General features: G+C 40.8%; 1 protein-coding gene across 1 annotated transcript in view; it reads right to left on the reverse strand.

Annotated features, from left to right (window-relative positions):
* Positions 1 to 722: 722 nt before the first annotated feature.
* Positions 723 to 23,812, reverse strand: part of LOC139725628 (WD and tetratricopeptide repeats protein 1-like) — a 33,077-nt gene continuing 9,987 nt past the window's right edge. The window contains exons 4-15 of the mRNA XM_071636717.1: positions 22,369 to 22,415; positions 20,287 to 20,398; positions 17,958 to 18,145; positions 15,103 to 15,239; positions 13,962 to 14,129; positions 11,972 to 12,193; positions 11,040 to 11,259; positions 9,950 to 10,126; positions 8,930 to 9,165; positions 5,152 to 5,329; positions 3,130 to 3,322; positions 723 to 1,967 (exon numbers count right to left, since the gene is read on the reverse strand). Coding sequence (XP_071492818.1) covers positions 1,785 to 1,967; positions 3,130 to 3,322; positions 5,152 to 5,329; positions 8,930 to 9,165; positions 9,950 to 10,126; positions 11,040 to 11,259; positions 11,972 to 12,193; positions 13,962 to 14,129; positions 15,103 to 15,239; positions 17,958 to 18,145; positions 20,287 to 20,398; positions 22,369 to 22,415 — 2,061 coding nt within the window. The 3' untranslated portion in view covers positions 723 to 1,784. The remainder of the gene's footprint in view (positions 1,968 to 3,129; positions 3,323 to 5,151; positions 5,330 to 8,929; positions 9,166 to 9,949; positions 10,127 to 11,039; positions 11,260 to 11,971; positions 12,194 to 13,961; positions 14,130 to 15,102; positions 15,240 to 17,957; positions 18,146 to 20,286; positions 20,399 to 22,368; positions 22,416 to 23,812) is intronic.

Raw genomic sequence — 23,812 nt, forward strand, 5'->3', positions numbered from 1 at the left:
ATCCGCGATCATTTTTTTCGACTTCTGAGTGTGAACAATCTGAAATCAGTCTGTCAATTTCAGAATTATTGCCTCTCTTGTTGTCCGAAACTGTTGAGTATGTCTGACGGTGGTAAATTACGACAGTATAACTTGAACTGCGGAAGAAACGCCAGCGCCAGCTTCATCATAGTACCGCCGCCGGTAACTGCGACCAGCAGCCCCATACACATAGCGTAATGGGACTGCGTACTGTAGCATTCAGGATCATGATAAGGTAGCATCGCGGATAAATATCAACTTAAAATCGGAATATTTCTTCAATTTGAAGACTTAACAGTAAAGTTAAAGTATTGACAACAGGCTTCGGGCACCATTTGGTTCTGCCAATAGTCCCTTTCTGTTCAAATTGATGACTTAATGTGACTCGGTCGAGAGGAACCTTGGAGAGCTACACTAAATTATTGACGGCCAGCACAGGCGCACCCACAAAGAGACATCTCTTTGCGCACACATCACACGCGCAAAATCAAATCCATTGACGACCGGTTATGCGCTGGCCGTCAAATCAGTGTAGCTCTCCCAAGCTCCTCTCGACCGAGTCACATTAAGTCATTAATTCGAACAGAAAGGGACTATTGGCAGAACCAAGTGTTGCCCGAAGCCTGTTGTCAATACTTCAACTTCACTGGTAAGTCTTCAAATTGAAGAAATTTTTCGATTTTAAGTTGATATTTATCCGCGATACTACCTTATCATGATCCTAAATGCTACAGTGCGTGCGCAGCCCCATTACGCTATGCGTATGGGGCTGCTGGTTGCAGTTACGCCGCCAATGGGGAGTATGACGAGGCTGCATCGAGTAGTATTTGTAAGTTTTGACGACAAACTTGTCAATTAAAACATTGGAGAGCCATCTTGCGCACCTTTCCCGCTCATTTTCTGGGTTTGGAATGGCAAAAAAAATCTTCTTCTGGCCATCGCCCGGTTTATTAGAACACCCAAACGCTTCACACATGGGCATTTTCGAAGTGAAGCAATAGATCATGCCGCGTGCATCCGCTGCGTGGCCGGAACCACGCGGAACGCTACCACTTGCTTGGCCCGTATCGCCGTTGCTCAAGCAGGGCTCCCCGAGCCAGCTGACGCTCCAAACAAAAAGCAATGTGATGCTAATACGTCACGCCGTCACGTGATCTTTCTCGCCGGCGTACAGAAATTGAACAGTTACGATTCAAAATTAGTGATGCTAAAAAATCGATTGTGACGAGTTGGGAGGGTATTTTTCAATGAAACTTAGTCATTATGGTCCTTGATTTATGTAGATTATGGTGAAATTTATTCAAAATCGTCCGGACTTCTCCTTTAACTTCTGCAATCAAAAGCAGGTTCAAGTAACACAAAAATGGATTTCCCAGGGGGCACGTTCTACCAGGAAATTCACATGTGGAGTGAAACAAGGGTCCCTTGATGCTCGGTGTACTACACCCGGTGTACTACACATACTTTCACCTTAGAGGGTCTAGTGCATTTTGTCCAAATGCACAAACATGCACACCCACACATACAACACACAACACACACACACACACTGATGGGCACTAACATCGAAGGCAAGCCACCGACATGCCCTGGTGAAAATGGTATGAGATTTTGAGCAACGGCATCTTTGAAGACCCATTCAGCCAGTGAGTGCACAGGATACGTATTGTACCTGGCATCAACTGGTTACAGTCTCTTTGAGAGAAGGTGACATCAACAAAAACAAAACTCCACCACTTATTAAAAAAAAACTCGGCCTGCTACTAGCTGGGTCGGCATGGCACGGGTGCATCGGGTTCCTCGTCGGAGCCGTCGGATGAGATGCCGGTGATGCGGTAGCCCATGTTCATCAGCATCACCTCGAGGGGGTCCGCCTTCATGCGGCGCTGGTTGGCGGTTGCCGCCGAGTCTGGCTCAGCAATACACCGGTCATTGCTGCTCCCATCCTATGGAAAATTCAAACAACAATCAAATTACGACAGGATCGATGCAATACAATACAACACAATATACAGCTGTACTCTGTTTGTTTGTTTGTTTGTTTGTTTGTCTGCTTTGAGGGGGGCAGAGGAGGTGTATTTGTTGCCCTTTTTGTACCTACTTCTTCATTTCAAACTTTGTCGTAAGAATAATATGTTTCTTCACTACTTCTTTTCTGTCAAAGGACGACATGACAACATGGTTACTGGAAAACTTTATGTTCTTCTGAAATCTAATTCTGTTTCAACTTCTACTATTAAAAAAAAAAAAGACTTCAAAAACAAATTCAAGACTTTATGTATCAAGTCTGTCATCATTTCACCTTTTTTTTCTGCACGGGCAAATTTTGATCACTAAAAATATTTAATAACTTTCAAAGTCAGCTACTGTAGCTTAAAAAAGCATCTTCAATTTTATATAAAAAAATATAAAAAAAAACCATTTGCACAAGCTCACAAGAGCAAGATGGGTTTACAAAAATACAATTTGACAACTTTTCTGGGTACAAAATTAAATCCTAGAACATTTAAAGCATAGCAACAAGCATTAATCAACAAGTTCTGAGATGTTATTCCATTAGACCTGCCTTCCTTTCATGAGTGTCGACACTAGTCAATGGAATGTTCATAACATTAGGCACTCTTAGAGCTGACTTTACTGTTAATGACATCATGGAAGGCAGGAAGATATCTCTTTTAAGGGAGAGATCTGTGGGTGCAGAAAAACAAAAAAAAATCAGCAACCATTTTGATCAAACAGTTCCTGAAGTTGTGGAGCAGGACCTATTTACGTCAGCAGAAATCAACATGGGACTGGAGTTCTGGGGACTGCTAAGGGGTGCAAGGTCTGTGGGCATGGCCTTTGTGGCCCTCCTAGCATCACTAGCCACTCTCTAGAATACTATAAATCGGAATTTTTCTTGTGAATGAAACTTATGCAAATTTTGCAAGATTCGCAAAATTATGATGCACACAAGTGTCGGTCTACAGCGTGCACTGAATACCAGTGACAAATTTGCGAATAAAGTTTTGTGCCACAAAAAAGGCCGTCTGCTCCAATTTGCAAAAGTTTCATGCAGAGAATGTTTCTGGTTTTACAGAACCCATCTCTTTATGTACATCGCCTTACCTGAGGCCTTGGGCTCCATAACCTGACCACGGGGTCGATGCCGCTGGTTGCTAGGAGACACTGAGAAGGGTGGGGCTGGAGGCAGTTGACGATGGAGTCGTCTCCCCGGAGCACCCGGACGATGTTGGTCGTCTTCCGATCCCAGATGAAGAAGGAGCCGTCGTCCGAGCCGGCCATGATGTACTGACCATTGCTGGTGAGCAAAATGAAGACAAAGGTTTTGATAAAAAAATCTCCACAGGCCATGCTTGGCCCCAACATGGATTATCATGTATTATCACATATTTGGGGTTGAACTATGAATCAGAATCCTCTTTATGGTACTGTATGCACAAATAATTCCTCTGATACAAATAACAAGAGACCAGGGGGGTCACGCGCTCACCTGAGTATCGCAATTTCACCTTCCATGCATTCTTGCACATTCTTACCTGAGAACATTGAAAACTTAGGTCTGCATATGGACCCCCCCCCCCTCCCCTCAACTCCAGGGAGTGTGTGTGTGTGGGGGGGGGGGGGGGGCAGACAGCCCTGGATCTGCAATGAACAAACTTGGAACTAAAGTCATCAATGTACAAACTCATGTTATTAACTTTGCTTTGTCATTTCTAGTTCTAGAGTAGAAGATTTTAAATATTCCTTAATGTGGGGGGGGGGGGGGGGGGGGGGGCCTCTAGGGGCCCCCAAGAGGGACATGGTGCCCATTTGAAGTAATTGAGATTCTATCCCCCTCAGGATGCTACCTGCTAAGTTTGGTGAAAATCAGACATGGGGATCTCAAAGTGAAGATGAAAATGTACAATTTAGGCCCCATTAGGACCCCTCCCACTCCCCTCTCCTGGGTCCCAAGGGGGGAGGGGGGGTACCCCTGATTCCACTAATCCCATGAACAAACTTGAAACTACAGTCATCAATGTACTAACTCATAGTATTATCTAAGCCCTATCACTTCTGGTTCTAGAGAAGATTTTTAAAGATTCCTTAATTTTAGGGGGTTTGGGGCCCCCTGGGGGCCCCCCAGGTGGGACATGGTGCCCATTTGAAGTAATTGAGATCCTATCCCCCTAGGGATGCTACCTACCAAGTTTGGTGAAAATCAGACATGGGGATCTCAAAGTGAAGATGAAAATGTACAATTTAGGCCCAATTAGGACCCCTCCAAACCCCCCTCCCCTGGGTCCCAAGGGGGGCACCCCTGATTCCCCCATGAACAAACTTGAAACTACAGCCATCAATGTACTAACTCATAGTATTAACTAAGCCCTATCACTTCTGGTTTTAGAGAAGAAGATTTTTAAAGATTCCTTAATTTTAGGAGGTTTTGGCCCCCCCCCCCCCCCCTGGGGCCCCCAGGTGGGCCATGGTGCCCATTTGAACAAATTGAGATCCTATCCCCCTAGGGATGCTACCTGCCAAGTTTGGTGAAAATCGGTCATGGGGTTCTCAAGAAGAAGATGAAAATGTAAAAAGTTTACGCATGACGCACGACGGACGAAGAGCGATCGCAATAGCTCACTCGAGCCTTCGGTTCAGGTGAGCTATTCCTGGAATTTTATTTATTTATTCCTGGTGAATATTTCCTGGAAAGCAAGTATGAATGGCATCCCATTGTTACACAGTGCTCGATATTCGATGCATTGGACCTAGCAAATTGAAACCACGGCACATAAAAAGAAATTACCACAGGAGCAATTGGTATACATTACTATCTTGCAAATAATAATATCTCTACATATTACCATAGATATTACCACATATTACTACAGATATCTCAGAATTTCACAAAGCCTGATAGAGATGTGTACACGATGTATTTTATAATCACATGATGCTGCTTGTTCTTGATGTTAAAAATCATGTGAAAGCATACTGCAATACTCATAAATGGGAGAAGAGATGTCATGTTTTATTCTGTTTTGCTTTCTGATGTACGTATGTCTGTTTTGTTTTCTGATAAATAGTAATATATGTCATGCACAAGACTGGATGGCATAGATATCCCTGATTCATCATCCAACTCACCTCCCAAAGAAATTGGCTTCCTTGATGTCTGTGGTCGTGTTGCAGTGGCCGCAGAACCGCTCAGTATAGTCGAAGGCGTCATTGCGAAGTTCTTTCTCCTTTGCACACACGGGGTCCGAGCCAGTCAGACGTGACTGGGCAGCAGGCGAGTCCGGCCACTCAGGGTCACTGGGGGCTTCTGGAGAGAGGACAATGAGGGATAGCAATCGGGAGAGAAAAGCAGAAGGGACAGAAAAAAAAAATTACCTGCAGATCTATCGTGGGTATGACTCGGAAACTAAATAGAGGGCTCTACTGCAAATCTGTTTTGTATGCTACATTGCCTAGAGTTTTGATAGATTGGTCATTTTCTTCACCTTCAGCAAACAACTATTCAAGACCACACATTCAAACATAAAACCAATTGCAGACAACATATTGCAAATACACATTAATAGACATACTACAGTTTCAAATAAAACATACAGATTGTCAGATCATTAAATGCTACTCAAGAGGATTTTATATCTCTGTGTCAAACAAAACCATCAACTGCTTGAGACAGTCATGTTTTATTGACAGTTTTGGCTGTCAAATCTTCTGGTAACTAGAGAGCACAGAATGTCAATGGTTGATAATGGAAAGGAATACTCCTTTAAAACCATTTTCATCATCTCTCCACACATTATCACTTTTTAACTTTGTACAAAAATCCAGCTACAGTGTGTGAAAAGTCAGTACTACCAAGTTTAAAGGGAGAATCCATTTTGAAAATTGGTTTGTGTGCACAGAAGCAGAAATATCAGAGGAGCAAGGCAGTGAAGTTACCTGATGAAAACTGCAACACTTCATAATTTTTTTTTTTTTTTTTAACCTGTTGAGGACGGTTTGATTTTGCTACAACAGGCATTTCTCGTTGAAGCTTGCCCGAGTATACTCGGGACTTGTCCTCAATGGGTTAAGTTTTGATTAATGAAACACAGACTGGTGGACACACATGCTACATGTACATTACTGGGTTGTCAATTTCTGTTTGATTGATCACAACTTCAAACAAAAGATTCAAAGGGCTAAAATGAAAGCAAATCATATACTCCACCCTATGAAATGCATTCAATGAATTATACCTAATAATTTAATGTTGAAATGAAAAACTACTACACAACAGAAATGTAATTTGTTTCTGGGACTGATGGTTGATGCTGTCAGACTTGTAGTACATGGTCAACAAACTTTTATTCAGAATGAAGACTTATCAGAGGTCAACAAACTAAGTAAGAGTGATGTGTGTCAGGTCGCTCACTTCACTTATGACCTGCCGTAAATCCAGTTCTTTATTTCTTAAGGTATGTGAAATGTACACAGTTGTTTACTGAAGATAAGTCTGACAACAATACGATCAACACCTGTTTGATATCAAAAGTCCCCCACACCTGTAAAATCACATTCTTTCCATTGTTTTAACCTTTCAGAATATACATGGCTGTTTACATCAAAGAAACAAAAGAACATTACTCTTCTCTTTGTTTGACACCCTAAATCATATGAACCTGACAAAAACTAAAAACAAGAGGGGGATTCTAGTGATCAAGTGAATATTACATGATCATCTTCTAGGCATTTTTGTGCACTATTACCTAAGGACATGCAAACTTGGGTGGAGGGGGTTTCGAGGACCTCCAGGGGAGCATGGTGTTAATTTGTATAATATTCTATCACACTGTCAATTATACCTGCCAATGTTGTACAAATTTGACCATGTATTTTCAAAAGAAGTTGAAAATATTGAGCCCCAACTTAGCTAACACTTCTAGTTCTAGTGAAGATGATCTCCAAATTTCGATTTCTTTCTTCTTCCTTTTTTTTTTGGGGGGGGGGGGTGGGGGGTGGGGGGCAGCATTGTGCGAATTTGAACAAATTGAGATCCTATCACCCTGGGGATGCTCCCTTCCAAGTTTGGTGAAAATTTGCCACACAAAAGATGATGCATGGCACTAGAGGACACAGACACCTATTTACTTCATCCTATAAAACATACAGGGAATACTGCACACGCCAAAAATTTTGTGAGGTTTTTATTTTCACAAATTTCGCAAGTATGGTGCTATTCATGAACTTAAAGACACGCAAAAATATTGACTCTGATCACAATATGAATGTGGCGTGAATGCATGCATACACAAACCATTCAGTACAGTACTCCACGATCACAAATTTAACCACTCGCAAAATGGTCGGGAAGTCCCAATTCGCAAAAATTTAGGCACACTTAATATATGACATATACAATGTAGAGTAGTATTAAACCAACCTCATAAAAAGATGAAGCACTAAACAATGGAAATTTTATTTCTAGGTCTTCATGGATTGATGCTGTCAGACTTGTAGTAGGTCAACAAACTTATTCAGGGTGATCTTGTTTTCAAGTCCTCTTACTGTATATAAGATCTATCAGAGGTCAACAAACTAATTATAAAGAGTGATGTGTGTCGGGTCGCTGACTTCACTGATGACCTGGGGGGCGTTTCATCAACGAGTTCGTCGGGGGTTTTCACCGACGAATTTGCTATCAGCCAATCAGACGCAAGGATTTACACTGACAACTGTTAAAAGCTAATGAAATCCTTGGTCTGATTGGCTGATAGCAAATTCGTCGGTGAAAACTCCGACGAACTCGTTGATGAAACGCCCCCCTGGGGGGCATTTCATCAACGAGTTCATCAGAGTTTTCACCGACAAATTTGCTATCAGCCAATCAGACGCAAGGATTTCATTAGCTTTTAACAGTTGTCAGTGTAAATCCTTGCGTCTGATTGGCTGATAGCAAATTTGTCGGTGAAAACCTCCGACGAACTCGTTGATGAAACGCCCCCCAGGGGACCGTTTCATGAAACTTTTTGTCAGTGATTTGCACTGACAACTGTTAAAAGCTACTGAAATCATTGCGTCTGATTGGCTGATAGCAAATTTGTCGGTGAAAATCACTGACACGTTGCTTCATGAAATGCTCCCCGGCAGTCAATCAAGTTCTTGATTTCTCACGGCATGTGAAATGTACACAGTTGTTTACTGAAGTTAAGTCTGACAACAATACCAACACCTGTTTGATATCTGAAATCCCCCACACCTGTAGAATCACATTCTTTCCATTGTTTTAACCCAAGAAATATTCAGAATGAACAAGGCTGTTTATTTTACATCAAATGAAAACAAAAGAACATTACTCCTCTCTTTGTTTTACTCCCTAAACTACACTATATGAACCTGACAAGGCTCTTTGTACAGTGTAGAGCAAAAACTAAAACAAGAGATGGGTGTCTAACCCTCAAGTGGGTATTGCAAGTTCATCTTCCACTCATTTTTGCAGACTATTATATGAGAACATGGCAAACTTGGGGGATGGGGGCTTTGAGGGCCTCCAGGGGAGCATATGGCCCATTAGTACATGTATCGCACTGGCAATAATACCTGCCAAGTCTGTACAAAATTTGACCAAGTGTTTTCAAAAAGAAGAAAATATGAATATTGGGCCTCAATTTGCAAAGTTAACTTAATGTATGACACACAACACATGACACAGGACAAAGACGCAAGCCATACGCCAGTATGAATGATCGCACTAGCTTACTTGAGCCAAATATCATAACTTTCTTTAATAGTTTTTACCAGAATTTGCTTCACTTCCATTGTCTCGTGTTCCTCCAAAATTTTTCACTTCTATTAAAACACAAACAAACAAACAAACTTATTTTCAGAGTGGATTTCCCCTTTTAAAAGTGAATAGACAATAACTGCACACCTTTCTCAGCATGTGAGAAGACCGCTGAGTTGATGTCCCGCTCAAGGGCCTGGAACTCGGTGTACTTGGCGTACTCGGGGAACTTGGTCTTGAAGGTCTGGAGGCACTCGTAGGCCTCGTTGGCCCGGGTCAGTTGGAGCAGGCAGCGGGCAAGCCGGAAGTGGGCCTTCCGGTGCTTGGTGTCCAAGGTCAAGGCACTGTGGCAGTCTCGCAGGGCTGCATAGATGTCTCCATCCCTGGACAAAGTGGCAGTAGTGGTAGTATGGCAAAGTATATACTTTGTGATGTCATGTATGGGCAACAATACAAAGAAAATATTAAAAAAATCAACATATCTTCACTTCTCCAGTATAATAAAAGAGCACATGACTTACCTCTTTCAGAAAGCAGGGGAAATGATATTACCCTCAACACACACCATAAAGTCAGTAACAAGTCAAGGGAATGTTTTCATAAAAAACTAAATTTTGTGGAAGTCTCTTTGCATTTTATCTTCTCTATATCATTTCACAAAGTGACATCACAAAATGTAGTAATCTTCTCATCCAGTGATAGCTGCTCAGTGATAGCTGCACTGAAAACTGACTCATAACTTTTCAAAACTTTTCATAACTTTTCAACAGATTACCAATTTTCCTAAAAAGTCTGATGTGTTCTACTAATACTGCTGCATGCACTCAATTTACATGTATATTTGGGTTTCCCTCCCTTGAACCATTTAAGACTAGTCCCAAGTATACTCGGGCAGATGTCTACGGGAAATGCATGTTATACAGTGCACTCTCATTATAACAAACCTGGTTATAACGAAATTCCGGTTAAAATGAAGCAAAAATTCAGGCCGCAACATTATCTGCTCTATATATCTTCATTTATATTTATTTGTTCGGTTATAACGAAATTTCAATATTAAAAAAAAAACAAAAAAAAACTGCAAGTTCCAATGATTTTGTTATAATGGGAGTCCACTGTAGCAAAATCAGCTCATCGTCAACAGACAGCATGGCTTGAAGCTCTTACCACCCTCTCTTCATGTAGGCGGCCGCCCTGTTCCCATAGAGGATGGCATGGTCGGGGCAAAGACTGATGGCCTGGTTATAGAGCCGGATGGCCGAGGTGTAGTCCTTCTTGTCGCAGTACAGCTTGTTGGCTTCATGCTTCAAGACCTCAATACGGGGCGGGAGCTCCTTGGTCACACTGCTCAAGAAACGGCCATGAGGCATTGAAAATTGATTAAAAATTAAATCAGCAATATCAGATGCTACAAGAATCAAGATATTGTACATGTACATACCTGCAAATATCATCCTTCAAACTTATGTTAAATAATGCATGCTTAAATTGATAGAAAGGCATACTTATATGAGGGGTGTAAGCATCTTCAGTACTTCAGTCCAGTTGACTACTGGATTTATGAGCATCCATAAAATAAGACAAATGTTTATTAAAAAATATCTTCAACTGTTTGAAAGAAGGCTTCTTCATTCTTTGAATTTGACTAAAATGGAACTCTGTTCTGTGTTCCAGCTGACTGAAATAAATAAAAGATAGATTCAACAAAATGTAAAACAGGTGACATTATACACACAGAATACTTAAGCTGAAATTGCACAAAATGAGAAAATCATGAAATTGTGAAACGCTGATATGGATTAAAATCAGAGATACAAACTGGATGAAGCAATGATGTCTGCTCTCTCAACTTTACCACTGGTTACGACACAAACATTCACTAAATTTTTTTTTCTTGTGACTTATGAGAGACAAAAAATGTCATATGCTTCACACTGGAATGATACAGCAATGGTGAAGCTTTTCACTGGGAGTTTCTGGAACTAATTCACTGACAAAAAAAAAAAGTGATTTCAAGATGTTTGCAATAAACATGCTGCTGGAAAAATTCTTATCTTTGTAATCTTATGCAATGGTGACAAATTATGCTGTTTTGTGAAAAAATGTCTGACTTTAAAATTCCACAAGCTAAGTGGTTTTTGTTGTTGTTGTTGTTGTTTTTGCTTTAATGTTCATGTTTGCTTGATTTGGCTGTGTACATATGTCATAGTCAACTTGATTAAGGAATGGCATTGCATGCCTTCAATTCTACACTCACCTCTTCCGCCTTACCCCAGCCCCGTCCCCACTCCGGCCTGACCGCTCACTGGACGTGGACGGCTGAGAGTAGCCAGCCATCTGGTGGCAGGCGGCCGCAGCAGCCGCAGCCTCTTCCTTCTTCCTACCATTGGTAGTGGGAAAGAGACTCTTCATGCCATTGGGCGAGTCTATCGATGTCCCGTTTGATGAGAGCGCCTCAGCAACATGCTGCTGCACTTCTGCACGGAGCGTGAAACAATAGGCGGATGAGTAATGGACATTAAAATGGATTTTCTCCAAAGTGGCCACTAGGGAAGCAACTACTGTATAAGCTTTTATTTTCGCATACAGATATTTTCATAAATGAGGATATATTAGAGAGATGTTGTTTTTGCAAATTGACACCGATGCTATGGTAAATGCACTATTCCCCAAGCACATAGCAACATTTTGGCGTGTTGTTAAATTCGCATTCCAATTGTGATTCGCAAAATTCGCGAAAATTAAAAACTTGTGTGAATAACAGCTAATACAATATACGGTTATGAACAAGTAAACACAATTCTTATGGCTCTCAAGTCCTCTCCAGAGGTCTAGGCAATGAGGCTAAAGTGCCACGCCCATTTATTAAGCCACTACCGCTGCTGCTAGTGGATTTGAACTGGGGAACTTCAAGACTGAGAGTTGTCTATCTTATCCACTGGGTTACCATCCATAGCTTCTTCATATTCCACAATTCTATCACAAAGCAATATCCAATGAAGATATCCAACTTCTTTAAAGCACAGGTAAGAGGGCATGAATTTTGAGCTGGCTTTGCAAAAGCAAACCTTACTTCAAAGTCACGTAAGACAAAATTTAAGCTTTCAAGACAATATTTTACATACAAAAAAAAAAAAAATTACTACTGCTTATTCAACATGTATATAAGAATATTAAGCAACCACTGACCTTTACAAACACCATTCGTGCAAACGCCGTTGGTGTTTGCTGGAAGATAATCTCCAACGTTGTACATCTTGGGCGTTTGCCGGTTGTAGATGTCAAAGAGGTAAACCTGCTCCCCGCCCAGATTAGCCAGGAGCTCGCGACCCGTGGGGCCAAAGGTCACATACGTGGCCACGAGAGATCGGTAACGCCTCTTCCGCTCATCCTCCTTCACAGGCAAATGTCCTGCAAGCGAATGTCCAGCATTACATATTGGCATTGCAATGGACACTGTTCACATTTAAGTTACCAATAGATACACACTAGCATGATAGCAACACCAATCTCTATTCCCTTTATTCCCTTCAGACAAATTCCCTTCATTCTTGCGACTCACCTTAAAGGCGGCTAAAATAATTACAAATTATACCAAGAGAGAATAAAAGAAAGGTAGGCATTGGGTACACGAATTCCAGTTAGAATGAAAGAGAGGGCCTGAAATACATCTAAAAGAAGCTACAGTGAACAAAGAAGGGCCTGAATTCAGGCATTTGCCTGAAAACTGGCATCCCTGTGGGTATTTTAATTTGTTCAAATATCATTGCATCACTACCATATTTATGAACTGGCTTCAATTTGGTGGAAGTGCCACTACCCAGTATTTTAAACAGTATGTGACACGGTTCAAATCCCCAGGATAGTTCCTTCTTTTTCACTTCACACATGTGGTGTTCTTTGAAGATCAAGCATATATTCTTATTCACTGAGAGTAACGGCAAGAAAACTTCAATTATCTGTAGGTACAACCTCTCCACAAAACAAGTTCTCTTCACCAACTCCCATGCTGCCCACTAGAAATAACACAGCTTTCAAGCTACTGTATGTTCAGTACATTACAATGGATATAGGGCCTGCCTACACAGGCATTTGAAAACTGATGTGGAATGGACCGAGATGATAAGTCATTCTGTAAACTATTCTACAAATATTCTTGAATGAATTTACCTTGTAATGGTAATATTACTATTTCCAGCCCAAAGCTAAACCCTGCAATCTTCATTCTTCACTTCATCAGTCTCTGCATTAGATGCCATGCATGCTAGCTATCCACAATATTTCTCTATATAGCATCCATCACATTTGAAAATTATTAAAGACATGAATATAGATTCATATATGTGACTATGCATCACAAAACCAACAAAGAGTCGCACCCCTTGATTTTATGTGAGGACTCAAAAAGATGAAATGGGTCAACCGAGTCAATCTTGAGTTTTTCATATTTTCTGAAAGAGCTATCCCTCTTCTACATTATTCTGTAGTTTGGGATCATAACATGAATGGGAAAATGTGTTTTCCGCAGTTTTTCTACAATGTTTTTTTTTTTTTTTTTTTTTTGGGGGGGGGGGGGAGTAGAATGATCAGGTATGTCTTAGAGGACCTTTTCATTTCTTGAAATCCTTTACACACTCTTCACTTTCAAGTCTAATAACTTTTGAAAGGACAACACTACTGCTTGGCATCAATCAAAGTTGGCATCAATCATGATCAGAATGTGTTAATAGAACATGCCCAATTTCAGCTTAATTTGATTATCCCTTTCATTGTTGGCGGTTTACTTCCTGTGTTTTTTCCTTTTCATCGCGCAGCCAGCACGGTTTGGTAAAGATTAAGCGCTTGAATAGACCCTGCACTTCAGAGCTTCCTTTCTCAGTTCACACTTTTCCATAGTTTGTACTTCCTTTCCAGTATTTACGTAGGTTAGGGGAGTCCATTTGAATTGAGTTATACATCATTCCAAAGTCTGCTCTTTTAGAATCTGCCTTGACTGAAATCCATTACTGGCAACTTTTTGTTGGTTTTGTGATGCAGGGTCACATTTACAAAAATTTCGAATGTATGCTATTAATGCATCACAGAATTTGTGTAGATCCAGGATTAACCCTGAGGCTACACAAAAACAAAACATACAGAAGAGGGTAACTCTGAAGAACTTGACAGCTGGCATACGAACCTGCGATAAAATATTGCACACATCCCTTCGGCACTTCACCATGGATGTCTGGTTCAGGCGCGGGTGGTCGCCATGACGACCGCATGATGTCCTCCCGTGAAAAATGCACCGCATGCGGATTCAGCATGCGGATGTCATAGAGTCTGATATAAGGATCACTAGCTCCAACTACCAGCAAGGAAATAACAAATGAAAAAAAAAAAGATTCCTTCCTCATAGTGGTACAGATTATAACATAATGCAAAATGACCTTGTTTGTGACTGATAAGTATGAAGTGGCCCTGTTTTGCAAATTCCTCTAAATGTCCAATGCGAAATCTTCCCATAAGTGGTTTTGTAGTTGAAGGATTGCATACATCTGCACTGAATTTAAGCTCATCTACTTACTTTTAAGCTGTGAAAAGTACATAGCTATCCTCTTTAGATATCATTTAAATTTTTTTAATACCTAATAGCAAAACATCTCAAAATCTGTCTTACAGCTCAATGCAGTCAGACTTGATTTTTCAATTGCTTTGCAATTGTTTACCTCTAACAAATGCTGTATACACTGGGCCTGCAGGTGATTGTTATGCTTTGATGGCAATAAGATAATGTACAACTGCCTTTGCATTACACTGTTTTGGTATTGACAAGCCTGCATTCAAATGACATGCCTGGGAATGCAAATTTGCTGTGTAAAACCAACAGCAATTGCATGTACATGCATATTGATAATCTACTCTCAAAGGCATCTGTAGGATCATTCTGTAACCGACTAACGGTTGATCACAGTGGCTAGTTATTTTCTTCAAATTTGTTATGTACTTGTACATATCTGTCAATAAACTGTATTATAATGTAAATAGCACAGTCTGCAAGAATCTTCAGCCTATTGAAGGAGGCAGACTTAATCAGAAGAAGAAGAAGAAGAAGAAGAAGGCAGCTGTAGGCCTACAATGTACATGTATATTGATACTCTATTCTCAAAAGTAGCTGTAGCTTGATGTACTTGAACATTGGAGTCGTGTAGACTTCTACATAACGTTGACACAGAGAGTCAAAATGTATCAGGTGCTACATGAAATCAACAGGAGATGTTTACACTTGCAAATGGCTTGACACTGAACACTAACACCAACATTAACACCATAAGGCTCACCTGCCAGTTGCTCCGGTCTGAACGGGTTGATGGCCAGGCACTTGCACTCTCCATTCTTGCCAATGTAGTAGTTGAGGTTGATGAGGACGTTGTTGCAACTGTCGCTGCAGACGTGGGGTGACCTCAGGTCAAACTGCCTGCATGCCGCCAGAACCGACCACAAAAACACAAATTAACCTTCAGCCACATGATATCTAAATGCAGAAATGGATACTGATACAACTTTCCATGCAGGAAATAATATTCCTGGTAATGCATAGTAATTTGCTATGCATTTTGGATATATGACTGCCATATAAAATGTCATTTGAATAGCAATTTCATCACATAGAATTGCATACAAAATTCCCGATTCCTTATTCAGTTTTATAACACTGTGAGCTATATCTGTCAGAACTGGGGGCTTCCAAAATAAGAAGAAAATATAATTCACTGGGTTATGCAAGGAGTCAGGTGCATTGTTACACTGTACATAGTGTATGTCAGTGCATAATTCAACTATGGGTTAAATAGGCATACTGCAGTCCCCCAGTTACTGTAATAGTGGACATTTTTGCATTGTGCAAGTTTCTGCACATTTCATGCTACCTGCAAGTTTTTGCTTCCTACATATATATTAAAAACATTAGTTCATATTTTGATTCCGTAGAATTGAAAACATAACCAAATTCACCTTACCTGGTTGAGCACAAAAAATTAGTCACACAAGATTTTCCACTTTGACAGTATGACTGAAATAGACATAAACATTAAACACAGTTCCCATATCAAACAGATCTTTATCTAGCTGGGGTATAATAATACTAAATACGTATAAGTGCAGTTCTACAGTCCAAAATTTGGGAAATGTAGCATTTGATGTACATGGAGGTTTAACCCTATTCTAACTGGGCTATTTGAGACCAAGTTTTTACTGGGGGGGGGGTCAATTTGACCCCCCCCCCCCCCCCCCCCCCTTCAGATCTCGGCCGCCGATCATTTACATTTTGGCTGAAGAAAGAGCCGGATGTCAACTGCAAGATTACATGGTCATACAAAAGAAAATTATTGGCTTTCTATTTTTAGTAAATTAATTATGCAAATTTACGCATGAAATCATATTTTCATCTATAATTCCATTAAAATGACTGAAGGATCCCTAAATTTTTGTGTCAGAGTTCCTCAAGACACATCGAACAATTTTCTTTTGAAAAAATAGCGAAATCAAAATCAATTTCTTTTGATTTTTATTGTTTTGTTAATTTCTTATGTATTTTATTGTTTTTTCGACCTTTTGTTTTCTATTGTTTTTTGCCAAAATTTGTTGCAGGCACTTTTTCAAGCTTATCTACATTAGAATTGATTAATTTCAATGGTTTAAAGTTTAGATAATCTAATTTATATCAATTTAACAAAAAAACACAATTTGCATTGTATTTGCACACGATATCATGAATTTGAGCCCTTTTTTGGTTCATGCCGTCAATCCCTCGTTTGAGGCGAGTCCTCAACTGAGGTTACCCAAAGTGGGGTGCGTATATTTGTCGTTTGGGAGTTGGGAGTCGAAGTACTTGTCCATTGCAAATAAACTTTCTGCTCATGCGTGACAAACCTCGAGGCCAAGCCAGGGTTTGATGACTCCAGCAGCTGTCGTATTACGTAAGAGCATGATAAGGATATCTGCCTGTGGCAGACCATTCAAAGTGAACTCAATTTTCTCTATCTTTTTTAAAGTTTTCAATTTTATATTCTATTGAGAAATTCTATGGTCATCCATTTTACATTTCGAACGAAAAAAATTGACCCGTAAATAACGAAAAAACAGGAATAAGAAGTAGAGCATTGTCAGTTTGCCGGTGCTATTTGGCAGTGAGTTACAACGGGGAGGTGAGACTACTCCCTGGTTACAATCAGCCTGCTGACTGGATCGTTGAGAAAGCAGCTGTCGTATTACGTAAGAGCATGATAAGGATATCTGCCTGTGGCAGACCATTCAAAGTGAACTCAATTTTCTCTATCCTTTCGAAAGTTTTCAATTTTATATTCTATTGAGAAATTCTATGGTCATCCATTTTACATTTCGAACGAAAAAAATCGACCCGTAAATAACGAAAATACAGGAATAAGAAGGAGAGCATTGCCAGTTTGCCGGTGCTGACAATGTGCTATTTGGCAGTGAGTTACAACGGGGAGGTGAGACTACCTCCCTGGTTACAATCAGCCTGCTGACTGGATCATTGAGAAAGAGAGAGAGAGGGAGAGAGAGAGAGAGAGAGAGAGAGAGAGAGGGAGAGGGAGAGCGAGGGGGAGAGAGGGAGGGAGAGGGGGGAGAGATGGGGGAGGGAGAAGGGGAGAGCAAAATGGAATGACAATAGTTCCGGTCACTACAGTACAGGCATGCTCTGTCTGCATACGCTGAATGTCTACACTCACACACACACACGTACACACACACACGCACCATGGAGCTACATGGCCCATGCCAAAACCAAAACAATCTCCTCCTCTCGTGGTGCCCCCCCCCCCCCCCCCTCCTGTGGCGCTGTGGCGATGACTGATGCTTAGATTAGGCCAGGGTCAAGAAACAGGTGTTTTATATCTTTGACTTTAAGTCATTGATTGCCAAGATATGCACTGGCATTATTTACTGGGGTGTAGCCTCTTCAAACGAGAGATTTGCGTCATGTGACATGCATATGCGAAACATTACGTAACTTCAGAACAGTGTACCCGGACGTCGCAAATTTGGTCTCAAAAGACTTCAATGAAAAAAGTCATGAAACGACGCGGCAAAATCTTTGCACGTTGCGGAATCGTGGCGCGAAATGTCGAGGGGTGGAATAGGGTTAAGGTCACTGCACACTCTGGCAACTTACCTGATGGTACCATCTTCCCCCGCGCTCCAGAACATGTAGGGCAGGTTGGGCACGACCGCCAGCCTCTTCACCCTCCCAGCATGGCAGCTGAAGGCATGGCAGGTCTCGTTCCGAGGCACGTTGTGGACCCGCACCTTGTAGTCAGCCGCCCCAGTGGCTATCGTCTCGTCTTGCGAGTTTGGCAGGAACTGAAGAAGAGACACAAACAAGACACAGGAGGAACATTAAAGAGCCGGTAATGTGGGGATATCAAGGGGTGCGTTCGAGCGCTCTAAAGCGAACCAAAGCAAATTGAACCAAAGCGTACCGTACCGAACTGTGCCAGATTTGAAGTGTTCGAGCGCTCTGTAGAGTTATTACGAGTTATTGTTAGAAATGGACCCACATTTTTGTAGCAAGAATGTCATCCATCTGGCGCTTGAACTACAGTACTTACAGCTGTCCCGAACAAAGAGAATGATATCTTTGCATTGTGACGTATGCGCATGATACGCGCATGCTTTACAGCGAACTTTTGGTACGCTTTTGGTATGCTTTTGGAGCACATCGGGAAGTGGTCCACTTTTGGCTCGGTACAGTATGGTACGGTACACTGTAGGAGCGTTCGAGCACTCCTCTGGCGCGGGTACGGTATGGTACAGTTCACTTTAGGAGAGCGCTCGAACGGACCCACGGAGTGGAAAGGCTGGCCTGGTTCAGATAATGCTGCCTTTACATCCTGTTCCCAGCAGCCACGGCAGTCCCGTTTGCCCGAAACATAGTGGGCTTTTGTTAGACGGGATATTCTCCTGACCGTCCTGTTTTCTCCCCTCCGGATTCTAGTCTTGTTCATTCCAGTTCTCGCTCCGGTGAACATGTAGCTATGGGACGCCATGTGAACGGCGTCTGGTCAGGCTAGACAACACAATATTTTCCATTGCATCACACTACGGACCATCTCCAAGTTTTGTTCAGATTGTTACCTGCTGTCGCATTTTGTTGCTTTCGTTCCGTTATATTACAGCCTACAAGGTTACTCATTAGCACCGGGACTGCCGTGGCAAATTTTTTGACAGTTTAAAAATCTGACATGGCATCCACAGCAATCACAGCCTGTCACGTCTGCCTATCCCGTCCCACTGTGTTGTCTCACGTCCATCCCGTTTTGTCCACGGTGGCCTGAAACGTGACTACTGTGGCCGCTGGGAACATGGAGTACATAAATGCAGCAATAGAGAATGCCCCTAATAGATTGTGTATCTAGCTTTATCACTGACCTCTGTGTAAGTACACACACAGCCAAAGAATTTTGACTGGAGTCAACCGTTCCCAATTAGCATATGCATCAATGCATATACAGTGTATTGGCTGACAGTTGCTATGCGTGGTTTTCAATTGTGCCCCCTATGGGCAGTGAATGAATTGAGCTAGTCAAGAATTTCAAAGCTATCAGGTTTTTTATGAGTAAATCAGCACCTTGACTGTACTGCAGAAAGCTAAGGTATGTATGCCAAGACACTCCTCAAAGGAAGTCAAAGCATCTTACTCTAAATGTCAAACTTTCACATACCTAGGTGTTTTGTTTTGTTTGTTTGTTTTCTTGCCATACCAATGTCAATTAATTAATTGCTTGTTAATATCCAACATAAGAGTATTTCGGACGGTGAGTTGGCTCAACCGGTAGCGCGTCTGCCTCACGATCCTAAGGACCCGGGTTCGAACCCGAGTCTGGACTGAGCAATGTTGTGTGTAATCATACCGTCCCCTCTGGCAAGAGGCAAAACACTCTGTCCCTCGGATAGGACATAAAATGGAGGTCCCATGTATGAGAGAGTCACAACTTGTGCATGTAAAAGATCCCGCTTCATTCATTCATCGCAAAGAGCTGGGTGTTTAACTCGGTGAAGTGGAGTGCGAAATTTGCACAATATCCACGCCACAAAATATTTCATATTTGCAGCGACTAGGCCACATTCAAAGGTACTGGATATTCTTTACAAAATAGTAGGTGGCATCCTGAACACAGATATGGCATTCAAGCTACAAAATGTATTTCTCTGGAAGAATCATGTCAAACACATATGATATCACTGTAGTCATAGTCTCACTGTAATCCTTCTGCAATAAATTCAACATCTTTTGTCTTTTACACCTGCTAAGCTGCACTCAACTGCAAGTGATGTACAAAATACAGGGAAAACAAGGCACTAGTCATATGAAACAGACAATTTCCCACCCCCCCCGAACTAGATACATGTAGCGTATGAAACAGAGAAACAACTGAAACAAAACAAAAACAAATTGAAAAAGAGCAAGATTTGTAAGTAGCAGTGAGTGTCCAGCAGCTTACTTTGAGGGAGAATATATTTCCAAGGTGGCCTGTGACGATCGTCGTCAACTTTTTCCTCCGATGGGGATCCCAGATAACGGCAGTCAGGTCATCCGAACCAGTTCCTAGCAACCTGATTCAGTTCGAAGTGGCAAAAGAACACAAACAGTTAACTCCACACTTTGAAAACAGGGCTCGTAAAGATCACACCTCTGAATGATATTGTGTGTGAGTGGATGGGGAGGGGTTAGGGGAGGAAGGGAAGTGGGTTCTTGGAACACAACTTGTCCACCTGTAATTCAGATTTGACTATGTGTGCTATACAAATATTGTATGTGTGCTATACAAATATTGTATATATGTACTACAACACGTAAGGCTGTTCTAGATATCCAATTACCCCAACAGGGATCAACATGTTATTTAGGAGGGACTTGCAGATGCTGAAGTATTGAATGAATTAACAACTCAAATTATCAAAAACATTTGTAATTACTTAATACATATACACGTAGAGTCTAACTGAAAAAGACAGCCTTGGAAAGTAAAAAGCTAAAAAACCTGGAAGGTCTTGCACACTGGCCTGCTACTTTGTCACAAGTATAGGTCAATCATATCAATAGACACGTATCATCATTCTGGCTTGATCAATTTATACTGTCACACCAAGTGGTGACTACATGTACCTTGTATGATTATATATGTGACCGTGCACCTCATTATGCTAAAATTTGGTATCATAAAACGGGCAGGAAAGTGTGTTTTTTTTAGCAGCTTATCTCCAATATTTTTGGTAGAATAGTGTTATTAGGTGTGTCTGTAGAATCCCTTTTTCATTTCTGAAAAATCTTGTCCACACTCTTCACTTTCAACTCTAATGACTTTTGAAAGGATAGTGCTACTGCTTTGAAAGTTGGCATTAATTATGGACAGAATGTGTTAATGAGGCATGCTTAATTTCACTTTAATCTGATAATCCTTTCATTGTTGTTACTCTGGTGGTTTACTTCCTGTTTTTTGTCCCATTCATCGCACAGCCAGCACGGTTTGGTAAAGATTAAGCACTTGAATAGACACTGTACTTCAGAGCCTCTTTTCTCAGTTCACACTTTTCCTGAGTTTGTGCTTTCTTTCCAATATTTAGATAGGTTAGGAGAGTCCATTGATTTGAGTTATACATCATTTTAAAGCTTAAAGTCTGCTCTTTCAGAATATCGTCTGTTGAGAATGAGAAGGGCGGTAAGTGGCCTTGAACACTATGGGTTTAGTGACAACTTAACGCCCTTATCATTCTCAACCGACGATATGGTCTTAACTAAACATTCATGTCTGGCGACTTTTTGTTTGTTTTGAGATGCAGGGTCACATATTAAACACCAAGTTAACTGCTTGTGTGGAAGGTCTGTATGTATACATATTGTGTCAGTGCACAAGCAGAAATATAATTATTTTGCCTTTTATTTCTCACTCTCTACCTCTCACCCCTCCTCCCCCTTCCCCCCCCCCCATTTTTTTTTTTTTTTTTGGGGGGGGGGGGGGGGGGTTGGCAGAAAGGAAAATGAAAAGAAGCTTTGCTAGAGCTTTTTACCATGTAATTATGTACATAGTAGTTATCATGGTACTTTGAGTTTTTGTACCAAATTAATATTCTGATCAAGTCTGATAATCATCTTGCAGGAAGGGGGGAGGAGAATGGCAACAGATGGCCTGATGACATGAACCTAAAGGATAGCTGATCACTCAACCTAGGTTTGGCCCCTCACAATCATTGGTACTACAATGTACAGTGAAGTGCCAATATTTGATGCACACTACGACATTATACAGACTCCATGATGGAAAAAAATGACTACATTGTGTACATTGTGTTGACATAAAATCTATTCACACTCTACTTTTCTGGATGTTAGTCTCCATGATTGTGATTTACTCTAGATAGTAAAACACTCTCAGTTGTGTTTTTTTCCAAAACCTTCAGCAGGAGCACATATACTGTACATACATAAATTGTAAAACACTCACACACACACACACGCACACACACACACGTGACACAATAGCTTGCAGCACAGTGTATTGCTAAATTTTACAGTATGTACTTACGTGCCCGAGTCATTCCATTCGAGGCAGTTTACGCAGCCATTGTGGCCCTTGGCAGAAAAGAAACGTATACAGAGAGGAAAAAACAACAATTATTTCACAGAAAATTGATGCTTGAATTGACAATGGTTCGGGGTTAAACCTATCATGTAACTCTGCCACTGCTAAGAGCTCAGAGCCCATCTCCATTTAGCATTCAGTGTCATGTGCTTCGATGAAGGACAACCTTACTGAATGATTAACTATCACTGATGCACAAACCCTGCTTGTACCATGACATTGCATACTGCACTGATTCATTGTGCAATGCATTGCTATAGGCTTACAAGGGTGAAGAGAATGTTTCACCTTCGACTGTAAATTGCAGTGTGATTTTGTTTGCGTCATGCTATGGAGGATGGAGTTATTGCACGGATATCTTTTTTCTTCTTTCACCTTACTGACTCAAAATACCTTGTTGAATTACGAATGTATAATATTTCTTAAAATTTTTGAATACCTTCATATAACATACACTCTCTGTCTGTCATTATTTTATGTCTTTCCCTTTACCTTCATATCAAACTTTAAGCCTAATTGGTACTTATACGAATCTTTTTCTTTTTTTAATTCTTATACGTGTACATTGTATAATCATAAAAAGATTCAGTTTTCAGTTTTTCATTCAAACATGTACAGTATCATTACCAAATGATCAAGAAGGTTACAAATGTGTGTATTCCATATTACAGGCACTCTCTCCCTTTTCAGATTGTAGAAAAATCCTTTTTGTTGACACTGTACATAATTATAATCTCTATTAGAAGAATTGTGATAGCATTATGCATGTACATGTAATCAAGATATTTCTTGCGTCTAAAAAAAGATTATTGTAATCATGATTCTAGAATCTTGATCTGCTCGGTTCATGGTGAGCACTTCCCGCCCTAAAGGATTGACCTCCAAAACATGACTGAGGAGGCAGAGCTTAACAGTAACTTGACCCTACATTTACTTACAAGCACAATCCATGAATATGATTACAAGGGAGATTTTCCATAGTCTAAAAGAGATCTCTGTTATTTAAAGGGATGGTATGGTATTGGTGGAGATGAGGATTGGGCTTTTAACTTTTTGCCAGATGTCAAGAAATCACTTGTGAAATAGAGCAGAGTGTACCATTCTAAGAAGAATTCAAAGTTTATTTGTTGAAAATCGGTTTTTGGAATGGCTGAGACATCAAAAAACAAAGTAAAACAAAGCAATCACAATAGAAGATGGTCCCACCTTTTATTAGGATTGCTCTGTTTTGGGTATCTCAGCCATTTCAAAGCTAATTTTCATCAAATAAACATTGAATTCTTTTTGAAATTACATGCTATTTCATATTTCATGAAAGGTTTCTCATTATCTCACCCAAAAATGTTAGAAACCTGAAGTTAGGTCTCAACCCAAACTATATGATCCC

This window comes from Diadema antillarum, unplaced genomic scaffold (assembly GCF_040938485.1).
Source record: "Diadema antillarum isolate AM-2024a unplaced genomic scaffold, OU_Dant_1.0 seq00000053_RagTag, whole genome shotgun sequence".
Classification (NCBI taxonomy): Eukaryota; Metazoa; Echinodermata; class Echinoidea; order Diadematoida; family Diadematidae; genus Diadema; species Diadema antillarum.